Source organism: Lithobates pipiens, unplaced genomic scaffold, assembly GCF_037356315.1.
Source record: "Lithobates pipiens isolate NorthernLeopardFrog02 unplaced genomic scaffold, aLitPip1_a1.2 Scaffold_30, whole genome shotgun sequence".
In the NCBI taxonomy this organism is placed as follows: domain Eukaryota; kingdom Metazoa; phylum Chordata; class Amphibia; order Anura; family Ranidae; genus Lithobates; species Lithobates pipiens.
Genome location: NW_027507791.1, coordinates 60,075,476 through 60,088,023, shown reverse-complemented (window position 1 = coordinate 60,088,023; position 12,548 = coordinate 60,075,476). Strand labels below are relative to the sequence as shown.

The following is a 12,548-nucleotide window of genomic DNA, read 5'->3' as shown; positions in this document are numbered from 1 at the left end:
CTGCACTGCAGAGTAATGGAAGGGTACTGCACTGCAGAGTAATGGCGGGGTACTGCAGAGTAATGGCAGGGTACTGCAGAGTATGCACTGGTATTGCAGAGTATTGGCAGGGAATTGAGGGGTTAAATTCGGTGAGCAGCGATGTGGGCACTGCAGATGCAGCCCACATCGCTGCTGACACCGATCTCTTTCCCCTCCGCTGTACCGATCGGTACAGAGAGGGGAGGGAGGAACAGGCGTCATAACATGACGCCGGTTTGTTTCCAAGTGATCACTCCGTCATTTGACGGAGCAATCACGTGGTAAACGGCCGCTATGAGCGGCCGTTTACCGTGATCCGTGATGCGACCCGGCGGTCACGGATGCTCTCGAGTGCGCACACCTCGGGGCACGCGAGAGCAGAATTCTGGGAGGCCGTTAATTAACGGCCTCTCAGAGTTAAACAACCCCCCTGAAGCCGTTAATCGGCAATGGGCAGTTGTTAAGTGGTTAAAGCTAGATCACTAGCTATATAGGTGAGGTGAATATAGTGGTGTATACTGCGGTCAGGGCACAGACAACAACCACTACACAGCAGCAAGATAGGAAATCAGCCAAAAACGATTGGTGTGTACTGTGTTGAAGGTACACAGAACACCCACTGCTTCAGATGCTAAGTAACACACTACACGAGGCCGCCTCAAAGGCGGCCTTATATAGTGTGGGGCGTGCACTACACAGCCTGAGCTATGATTGGCCACAGGCAGGATGCCTGTGGCCAATCATGGCTCTCCTTGCTGCCGGCGCTGCGATTGGCCAAGCATGCGGGGTCACAGTGCATGCTTGGCCAATCATGGGGCAGCAATGCACTGCGCCACCGCAGTGCATTGTGGTCCGCGCGCACGTCACTCGAATTTTGACGCGAACGGCCCAAACGTTCGGAATTCGCCGAACGGCCGAACAGCCAATGTTCGAGTCGAACGTACGTTCGACTCGAACACGAAGCTCATCCCTAGTGAACAGGTGTGGCAATAATCAGGCCTGGGTGTGGCTAGAGAAATTGAACTCAGGTGTGGACAACCACAGTTATAGTATGTTTTAACAAGGGGGGCAATCACTTTTTCACACAGGGCCATGATGGTTTGGATTTTTTTTCACCTTTAATAATAAACACCTTCATTTACAAATTGCATTTTGTGTTTACTTGTGTTGTCCTTAACTATTGTTTAAATTGGTTTGATGTTCCGAAACACTTAAGTGTGACAAACATGCAAAGGAACAGGAAATGAGGAAGGGGGCAAATACTTTTTCACACCACTGTATATATAACTGTACACCTTGCTTGCAAATGCTGTTTTCTGAAAACTCCAGGACCACAAAATCCTACTTAGTTCTATTTTGTATGTAATGCTTATGAGACGGCTGTGGAATTAATGTTTACCATAACCTTGTCTGTACTGCTCTGGCAGATCTCATTATCAGTTGTAAGCTAGACTTAATACAGGCCTAATAAAGGTGAATTGGAGAATTATCCCTGCTGAGCCTTTGTATTTTGACTTTCCCACCGCCAGAATACACTGATCATCAGCACAAAGCTGCTTGAGTAGAAATTTTACAACACTGGTTGCACAGAAGTTGATCAGTAGAACACCCTGCCCATACATGAATCGAAATTCAGCCGGTTCCTGCTGAACCAGCCAAATATCTATCCATGTATAACTTTGAAATGCTTCAAAGTAGCTTGCATTCTGCCCAGAAACATGCTCTAAGAATTGCCAGAAATGTAAGAAATATTTATTTTTTATTATTTTTACATATGCTGTGTAAATGGTAACATGTAAACATATAATGGGATTTTCTTAAATTTACATACATGGAAAAACAATTTAAGTAGCGTAGAGGGAATGATTCTTAGGTGGAGGCCAAAAGTGGGCTCAATTACTAGGCGTGCAAGAAGGAAAGCATTAAAAGCAGAACGTATAAACTGCAGATTCAGTTTTATCTAGACTGTTCTGTTATGAAAAGTTATTGTTTTTCTAGGGTTCTAGGGTTCAAGCCCCCTCCCTTTATTTGGACTTGGAACTGTTGAAAAAATATTGTAACGGACTGATAAAATGTAAGGGATTGAAGCATGAACCCTTTTCATTCTTATGTATTAGACTTTCTATGTGGGAATTTCTCATGCCGTGTACATACGGATTTTCGATGGGAAATGTTCGATGGGAGCTTGTTGTCGGAAATTACGACCGTGTGTAGTGCTCCATCAGACATTTTCCGTCGGAATTTCCGACAAACAAAATTTGACATCTGGATCTCAAATTTTCTGACAACAAAATCCGTTGTCGTAAATTCCGATTGTGTGTACACAATTCCGATGCACAAAGTTCCACGCATGCTCGGAATCAAGCAGAAGAGCCGCAATGGCTATTGAACTTGTTTTTTCCTGGCTCTTTGTACGTGTTGCACGTCATTGCATTCTTGACGTTCGGAATTTCCAACAAGATTTGTGTGACCGTGTGTATCCAATACAAGTTTGAGCCAACATCTGTCAGAATGTGCGATTCTGTGTATGCGGCATTATAGTCATATTTTATATCAGGATGTTTACATCAATATTAAGAAAAGTAAAGGAAGGTAGTTATCCCAATTTTGAAGAAGAACTCTGGAAAAAAAAATTTCCAGGGCTGTGCCCAGACTGCATGGGTTAGCTGCTCGCTTTTGTCCAGGTTTGTCCAGGTTTTGTCCAGGTGTGAGACGAGCGGAGATATACTCACCTAATCTGCTGATCCTCTGAGTGCAAGACTGGTTCCTGCTGCCCCCCCCCACAAGCTAGCAGCCCTGTCCATGGACTGTTCCAGATGCAATCGCATTCATAGACCACCTCTGGACGAAAGGACGGCAGGAACAGTCCACCACTGGATGTGAGAGAACTCTGTTTCTTGGAGGAACTAAGATCAGGTAAGTATAGCGTTTCTGCGCACCCCTGGGCAAAATGAGCAGTTAACTCATGCAATGCAGGGGGGAAATATTCCTGGAGTTCTTCTTTCATGGTCATTCTTTTTCTGTTTTGTTATTCCTGTCTATATCCAATCTGTAATCAGAGACACTTTAGGATTCTTCACCAGACATTATACCAGTTAAAGCCCCTGTACACACGGTCAGAGAATCTGTCGGAATGCGTCTTATCGGACCGCATCGTCAGATAATCCGACTGTGTGTGGTATGCATCGGACTGATTCCGTCCGAATCTCCGTCCGACCCAATTTTCCAACATGTTGGAAATATTTCCCGACCAACTGGGCCGGTCGGACGTAATCCGATCATGTGTATAGCATTTTGATCGGACCAAGTGCCACGCATGCTCAGATCAAATTCCTACATCAAAGCTGAACGTAGTCCCATCGTAACTAAATTACGTCATCACGTTCTGAAAGATCGGATTTTACGCCAACTTGGCCCGACCGTGTGTATGCAACAGTTTCAGACACAATCCGTCGGACTAAATCCGACGGGCAAAATCTGACGGATTTGGTTGGCAAAATCTCCGACCGTGTGTACAGGGGCAAAGAAAGCCAACACATTTCAAAAGCTGGTATCTTTGGGAACTAAAGTTACTCAATATAGATTATCAAAACTCTTGATATCAATCAGTGGCTAACATGGTTCTGTACTCTACTAAATCTATCTAAATAGAAAATGAGAGATAGCATAACTGTCCATTCAAAAACTATTACTGCAATCATGAAGCACACACAGATATTCTTGTTTTTCATATAAGGACGTTCATATCTAAGAAATACTGGTATGTGATCTTAGCTATCAACAGCTCCACTTCAATTGCCTATGAAAGTGAGTTAGCTTATTATCGCTGAAGTGCTCCTTAAATCAGGGAAAATTTAAAAGCATTTTTATTTTGTTTTCGAGGTACTTGCTATACTCATAGTATTAAATGGCATTATTTATTTATATCAGATGATCAAAAATTCCAGATGATTCAGTTTTGCTAAGAGGAGGAAGTTAAGTGTCTGCTTCCTCTTTTGCAGTTCAAATAGCTTGCATTGTTAGAAGCTCATAATTTGCACAGTATATTCAAAGGGAATTGTAACGTGTCCTTTGTTTTAGCAGGAACCCCAGATGTAATGGAAGATAAAAATAGGGAACCACAGTATATTCAAGTCACAACCTTCCAACCAAATGCTGACACACAGGTGAGATCTATGTGTACTGTACTGTTCAATTTTAGAGTGGTGTGAGACTAAAGCCTGGTACACACTTTGGTCGTAGCTGCTTTAATAATGATCCGATGTTAGTACAGTGATCTCCTCTGCTGTGCTATTGTGTTCTGATAGAGGAATGACCCCCCCACCAGAACACTCCGGTCAGCACTCTCAGCGATTGGCTGAGAATGTTTATTGGAAGCCGGTCGGCTGTTGGTTTTTCAATATGCTTGGTTGGCTTCTGTCGGACCGGCTGCCATACGAATGTTGGCCAGTTTTTATTGAACCATCTGTCTATTCTTGAAGCAACCATCCAGAACTTATGGAAAATAATTTACCAATTCCCACCCAAGGACATCATATGACGTTGTTGACTTTGAGTGGAGATAGCTGAATGATGCCTGCAGCTAATGGGAACCATTAAGATATCTTCTTTTTCTGCTGGTAATTCTCTGCGTCATAAAAGCAGTCTGCCACTTGATTTTTTCATAGGTGTTAGAGGGGATGTGTGTGTGTGCCAATGCTTCTACTGAAATCCAGGCCATTGTGCAACAGTTATTGTGTAGCCCTGTTCACTGTGATGGCGTAGAATAACTCTACTCAAAGCTAAAAACTGAAAACTCTTTTGAACTGCTGGCTCCTCCTTTCTTACTGAAATGTTGATTTGCCTTTTTTCATTTTTTGTGGTGTCACACACTTCTTGATGAATGATAAACAGTAATTTGTGGACCCATGTGATCTGCAATAATAGGAATATGGAGGCTCTGGAGCAGCCTTTTTCAACCAGGGTGCCTTCAGGTTTCTTCAAGGAGCCTTAGAAAAATGCTTTAAAATTGCCCAAAAATTGTATACAAACCAGTGGATTTATCAAGCCTGCCTTATAGTTAAACAAAGCCACAGGTTTCTTTGTGCAAAAATCTTCCAGCCAACGGTGTCCTAACAACCAATGACATCGGCTGATAAGGAGGCTGTCGGGCACCTACACACCATTCTTGTTTGCCCCTACCCTATCCCTCTCCATCAACATTTGGCGGCCCATTAGCTGAGTGAGGAAGAGTACCATTGGAATATTAGTCTGGAATGGTGCGCAAAGCAGTATTTGCTTTCGAAGAATAAGTCACCTCTAATGTTGGTTGTCCTACGTGCGTGGATGTTGCTGCGTTATGTAAAACTGTTTAGTTTTTACATTTTAGAATGGGGTGTCTCGAGGGTGCAGAATTTTAAAGGGTATCTTGATTAAAAAAAGGTTGACAAACATTGCTCTGGAGGATATCTCTGAATGGTAAATAGTGTATCAGTGTCCAGTCTGAATAGCACGCTTGAAATCAATGTTAAATTCCTCTTTGAGAGAACAGTAGAATCTTTGTCTCCATAGAAGATGAGCTTCCACTAAATCAATTACACATGATGTCATCCTAATTATCCATGTCGGTAATACAATATTTTCCACAGAGCTTCCATTTCCACTAATGGACTTAAAAACTGAAGCATGTTCACTTCCCAGAAACCAGCTATTTATCAGAACACAGCATTAACAATTCATCTTAAAGGCTCAACGAAAGCCTCTCTATGTATTATTGAAATGTAGTCCGGCTGCACATACTGTACAATAAAAAAATGTGTTCTTCTTTCTGTATATTTCTACATACTAAATTCAACAGCAAGAGTTCAAATAATATATATTTTTTGCAGGGGTATTCACTCAGTAACTGATGTGTCTGCCTCTGCTCCCAGCGCTCATATATGTGGTCAAATTATTCCCACTTGGGGTTAAATCTCAATATTTAGCTGCTATTATAAAACCAACCTAATCATATACATCAAAATGTGATCAACCTGGAAATCCAAATCCGACCACTAACAGCGCTTATACTACATATCAGTGTAACCATCAATCACCTGTACAAATCATGTAGTACCTTTAGATCCAATACCTAATGCAAGAGCTTATAACCACTAACACAAAACCAACTGACACCCCAAATTTTACAGGCTTTTTTTAAATGATTATAATGTAAGCATATTATGTAAGGGGGGCAGGGTAATCTGATTTTTAATAAAAGATACTACACTATATCAGACCCCTTGAATCTTTTCCATGTCCACAACTAATGAGTGAGAAACCAACGGAGCACACAGAACCATACAGAGGGATTCCGCACAGCGGAGATAGACTCAAAAGATACTAGTGTCTGGTAAGCGGCCATCTGAGTGCATATTCACGGAGGTGAAAAGTTTGGTGAAGGTGTAGGACTGCATCCACGCATATCCAGGCACATTGGAAGATAGAGCGCAGAATATACATGCTAATGATATATAAAAACGCATGTGAAGGACTCTATTTTGTGATGCTGGACTGACTAATGTGGAACAGTGTGTGTTCACATCTCTTAAACATAATCTGGTTTTGTGTTAGTGGTTATAAGCTCTTGCATTAGGTATTGGATCTAAAGGTACTACATGATTTGTATAGGTGATTGATGGTTACACTGATATGTAGTATAAGCGCTGTTAGTGGTCGGATTTGGATTTCCAGGTTGATCACATTTTGATGTATAAGAGTTCAAATAACTCATGCTAGCAGCATGCTGAAGAGTTGGACCGCTGCTCTAACACACCAGTATCGGCCTGGGTCTTCGTTGGCCTGACACTCCCCCCTGCACACTGCTCCAATCAAAAGCACTCTAGTTTCCTGAGCAAAGTTGTTGATTATAGCAGTGTCTAGTAGGGCAGTGTCAGATCAAGGGAGACCTGAGCCCCTGTTTGTATATGTAAGTTAAGCTGGGTGTACACAATAGAATTTTTTTCAACATTTTTCATTATAAGAAAGTTGTAAGAAGGTTCATTCATTTTTCTAATTGTTATTGGGGTAAAAACTGACATTCATTTTCAACCACAGTGATTTGAAAATTCAAAGGAGCAGGATGTCAAATTTTCATTTGCAATTCTAAAGCCTGGTACACACGGCCCAAATATCGACCAGTATTGGGTGGTTCAACAGAAATCGGCCAACATTCAGCCGTGCGTACTGCAGTCGGTCCAACAGAAGACGGACAAATCACGGACATGCTAGTGTAGCGCCCTGTAGCTTAGGCAGGGAGATCCTCACAAATTTACTTTCCAGGAGTAGCTATCCTGGTTAATTGATAATCTATTGATTTCTCCCTAAGTTTGGCCTTGTTGCACTTTTCTCTTCTAACGCTAGGTGGCCAGGTACTTGGTGGTACTATATATGAGAAGGGCAACCCAAGGTCAAGTTATGGGTATGTGGGGTGTCTCAGCCAATGGGCTGGGGTTTTCTTGAATCTCTTGGCCTGCTGGGAGAACCTATACTGTATATTCGGGTGGAGTCAAGTGATCTATGTTCTGTGCCACCTGGACGGCTGTCTGGGTGGACATATGTCATGTGCCTTGGACTGCTAGGCCAGAGATTGGGCCTAGCCTGGGGGCACCTGGCTGCTAAGCTGTGTAAGGGCCTATCCAGAAGTAAGAGAGTGGTGCAGGGTTGGGATTGCGGCTTGCAGTCCAACCAGAAGTGACGGTTCTGCCAGCCCATCAGGTGACGATCAAGTCAGGGAATTAACCAGCGGCGGTGACGTTTGCAGAGCAGCCTTGTGTGTCAAGCTAGGGACTGAGCCAATCAGCAGGGGTGAAGCTTGAGAAGTATCTGGAGTGCCAAGCTAGGGTCCCAGCATGGAAGCGTGGGTGATGCTTGAGGGAGATACCACCGCAAAGATTGGAGGAGCTCAAAGGATTCAGAGTTATAGAATCACAGGGTCCAGTGAGAGACCAGGAGCTCAAGTGTTGAAGAACTACAAGAGGCAGTTGTAGTGAAACTGAAAGAACTGTTACATTTGAGTTAGGAACTGTTAAAGACTGTTGCCTTAGGGGACAGCATTCCTGCATGTGCAGATGTGGCTCCTTGCTGGGGGCTTTCCCTGCATGGCTGACCTCCTATTGAAGACTCGGAGTCTGAGGCCGCGTACACACGAGAGGATTGTCCGTCCAACTTAGTCCGCTGAAACGTGTTTCAGCGGACAATCCGCTCGTGTGTGGGCTTCAGCAGACTTTTTCAGCGGACAGTCTGGCGGACTAAGTCTTTCGGAATTTCCGTAATACAGTCCGTCCAAACTTGGTTTCAGCGGACAGTCCGCTCGTGAGTAGGCAAGTTGGACGGACTAAGTATGGCGCATGCTCAGAAAGGATTTACACGGCGAAAGGTTGCATTGCAGTGTATTGGATGTCATATTTCTAGTCCTGTCGTACGTGCTGTACACGTCATCGCGCAAGCTTTCAGCGGACTGTCTGTTCGTCGTGTGTGGTCAAGTCCATTCATTCAAAAGTAGGACGAACTGTCTGTCGGATTGTCTGACGAACTTAGTTGGACGGACAATCCTCTCGTGTGTACGCGGCCTAACAATTAAATTTACAACTACTTCAGGGTGTCCTGGCACTAACCCTCTTTCGCCCAAAAATAGGACTGTTAAGAGAAATAAAACCTCTTTTACATCCAAGAAGTGTCTGGCGCCCATTAACTTTGTCCACCTAGCACCCACGATGCCTCATAACCCACCACATACAGAAGGATGTCAGCTGTCTTTGGCCTGGAAAATTCTCATTAGATTGGACAAGACCAGAGACCTTGCTACACTAAAAAAAACAGCAGCCATTTGGCACCCGATCAATGTTGGCAGCCAATGGCCGAGAATGCTGACCGGTGTGTTCTGGTGGAGGGGCAATCCCCCTGTCAGAGCACAATAGCTCAGGGGAGATCACTGTACTAACATTGCATAGTTAATACAGCAAGCTCCTCAGTATTTCTTTCAGTCATCCCGCTGAGTGTACCAGGCTTAACATTGAATGTGGTTTCCGTTCAGTAAAGTTCATTATTTTCAAGTCAAATGTTAAAAGCAAACAAAATCTTGAACTCATTTTGAACTACATTCAAATGTCCTTAGAATTTTCGTACAAATTTTAATTTGAAATTCTACTAGTGTATACCCATCTTTACATTGGTTACAAATTTGTATATTCTCCTTCTAATGTCTATCTGTATTTAGCGCAATCAAAATGCATTTTTAGCTTCATTCAGATTACATCTATTAAGGTTCATGTATGAGGGGTTCATACAGGCATTTTATTTCATTTCCCAGCACTTTCCCGCACCCAGGAAGCCGCATGTGCCACGTACAGCCAGGGCCGTCTTTAAGGCAGGGCAAAAGGGGCAGCTGCCCTGGGCCCTGTCATTGTTGTGGGGCCCAAAACAGCTGCCTCATACTTGCCAACTATCCAGGTTTAAATTCTGGTTAAATTCTGCTGCTATTAATGCTGCCCATCCCTGCCCTATTGTTGTGTGCAGGTGACTCACCTGCAGACCCTGTGTTTACATGTAAATAACCGGCATTCATATGTAAATAGCGCAAACAATACTAAGTAAATAGCTGCGGCTACATTGATATGTAAATAAAGGTGGCATTCCTATGTACATCATGCTCCCCTGCTGTGAGGAGGTGATGTGCTGTAACCTCTAGCAACTAATCAGTGAGCCGTAATGTGTGCTGTAACCTCTAGCAACTAGTCAGTAAGCAGTAATGATATGCTGTAACTGCTGGCAACCAATCACAATTGCTGCCTGATCTGATACAGAAAACTGATTTGTATTGTATGTCTCAGAGTAGTTGGAGAGGGAAATTGCATGGGGGGGGGGGGGGGGGCGAAGAAAATTTTTGCCCAGGGTCCAATCTATATTAAAGACGGCCCTGCGTACAGCCTGCCATCATACAAATGAATGACTATATGCAGCCATGCATTTGTAAATGCTGATGCTTCTTTGCATCTATTTTTACACATGCATACATGTCCAATGTATTTTGCGAACTCTCCATACCTACTTTAATAGTTACTAGTTGTAGTTAGTCACTTTGCAGTGGATTTTTTCTGGAATGCGATTCTGGGGGATCAAGAAGGAGTTTTTTTTCCCCTGCTGGATCAAATTGGATCATGCTTTATAGAGGTTTTTTTTTTTCTTCCTCTGGATCAACTGTGGGTATAGGATTCTGTATATCACATGTTTCAAACACAAGGCCCATGGGCAGAATTTGGCCCTCCAGGCCATTTCCTGTGGCCCTCACACCTCTCCTGCAGCTGCGACAAACCCCTCTTTGTTGCTCCCACCTTGTTTCATGAGTCAGCAGCAGAGAGAACAGAACTCCTCCGCCAGATCCTTCGCTTCTCCTTGCAGCCATAGAGAGGCTTGTCTCTGCCCCATATAGGGCCAGTGCTTAACCATCTCTTGCCCTAGGCAAGACTAACACTCCCCAGGATCAGAGAGTGGACTCACCAGACTGCAGCTACGTCTCTACCTCCTCCACCTCCCCAGTTGTGCCCACCGCTTCCCCAGCTGTGCCCGCCTCTTCCACTGACCTTATGCCCGGCGCTTCCGCCTCCTCTCCTCTGCCTTGTGTTCCCCATGTTTCCTGGCCAGGCTAATGGGGAAGTCAGCAGGCCGTAGCTGCCCAGCCCCCCCCCCCCAGGGTGCAGTGTGCCCTAGGTGGCTGCCTCGTTCACCTAGTGGGAGTGCTGGCCCTGGCACCACCTGTCTCTGCAATCAGCAGCAGACAGGAAGACAGAAGAACAGCAGCTGACTCCAACCCTCTTCTGGTTCTTCTCCAGACCCTGCACTTTCAGATTCTCAGCTCCGCCCCCAGCTTTTCCCAGCAGTCGCACAAGGTAAGGGGGCTGCATTGTGATGTAAGTGAGGATGGGGGACTCTTGACTTCTGATGGTGGGGGGGGGGCTCTTGACATCTGATGTAAGGGTGAGTGGGGTGCTCTGGACATCTAGACTTTCAGACAGAACTGGCTCTTTGAAAACAGCTGTAATGCTGATATGGACCATGATGAAATTGAGTTTGATACCCCTGCTGTATGGAGGTTTACTATTATTTATTCTGTATATTTATTTATTTGTTGAACTAGATGGCCTTTTGTCTTTTTTCAACGTATGCATCTATGTAGTGTTAAGCCTTTCTCCAAACTTTTAAGTACATTTCTCAATTCAGATGAGTATTTGGAATATACACCAGTATTTATATCAACACCACTTAGTTATTTTTATTAAATCACTTTGACTTTTGAGATGTGTCAAGCTTAATATATTATCTGAGAATATGACAGCAGTTGAAATAATCTGTGTAAACACCCTGTGTGGATCAAAAATGTAAAAAAAAAAAAAAACTGGTGAGCCATGTTTTTGAGCGTTTATCAGCGTTTGGCGTTTTTGTGGTCAAAAAAACCCCTCCTGAATGCGATTTTATAGCATTCAGAAAAGAGCCCATAAGCTCCTGCTGATAAAAGTTCAAAAATGTCCATGTGTGCATGGGCTCATAGGATAGCATAGAGGGGAGTTTATGGGTTGTTAAAAAAGACGCCCAAACTCCAAAAAATTTCAGTTTATGAGCTCCAGTGTGCATGGAGCCTTAGTATTGCACAGAAAGGCCCATACATGAAGAGGTTTGAATAATTGTTCTGTGTGCTCTGGAGAGTATAATGACACACCCCAGGGGGTGTGTCCTTGACAGCCTGGACTCAAAGAAAATGGCCAGCGTTGCTTAACCCAGAGGGGACCACTGTTGTAATTTTGGAGTGTTGAGTCTACAGCACGTAGGGACAGTGGTCATCAGTACTGCACAGAAGGTCAGTACTGCAACAAAAGATGCATTTATTTACCACATACAGGGTTAGTTTTAGGAGTTGGACTTTAACTTTTTCAGACAGATTTTATTTAAAGGACTCCAAAAATACAGGTGTCATTTAAAGGGATTGTCACTTTGCCCATCCAGGGCACAATAGCACAGTCTTTTAAAAGAACAACCTTTGACCCACTGATACTGGGTTGTTCTTTCAAAAAAACCTGTCCATTAAAGCCCAACTACAGAAATTAAAAAAAAAATCTAGTCATGTAGTAGGGGCCACCAGGTTAACTGCCTGTTATTTCTTGGGGCTAAAGTAACAGACATTATTACTTACCTTATACTCCCTAAAGTTAGACTCTGTGGGCAGTTATTTTCCATCATCACTCACAATGTCGTTTGCTTAGGCAGGCGTGCAACCACAGCCATGAGTGGCATACAGGGTGGGTTGTAGAAGACTGGTCACATTGCTGGACGGACCCTGCTGAAGTGCAGAATAAAGTAAATGTATCTCTTCATTCTGGTACCCCTAGACATAATAAGCAAAGGTAGACGTTTTCAAATTCCTGGAATTGGGTTTTGATAGAGAAGTATAGCCAAAGTTTTGTTTTGCCCATACTTCTCTTTTGGGTCACTGGAGTACCCTTACTTTTGTTCTCCTG

The 12,548-nt window shown here is 43.7% G+C and overlaps 1 protein-coding gene across 2 annotated transcripts in view; it reads left to right on the top strand.

Annotated features, from left to right (window-relative positions):
• Positions 1-12,548, top strand: part of LOC143942899 (CD48 antigen-like) — a 149,040-nt gene that overhangs the window by 135,230 nt on the left and 1,262 nt on the right. The window contains exon 5 of one of the 2 annotated variants that reach the window (XM_077464311.1): positions 4,105-4,187. In XM_077464311.1, the coding sequence (XP_077320437.1) occupies positions 4,105-4,187 (83 nt within the window). Of the gene's footprint in view, positions 1-4,101; positions 4,188-12,548 lie in introns of both variants that reach the window. The other variant, XM_077464310.1, reaches the window with a different exon arrangement.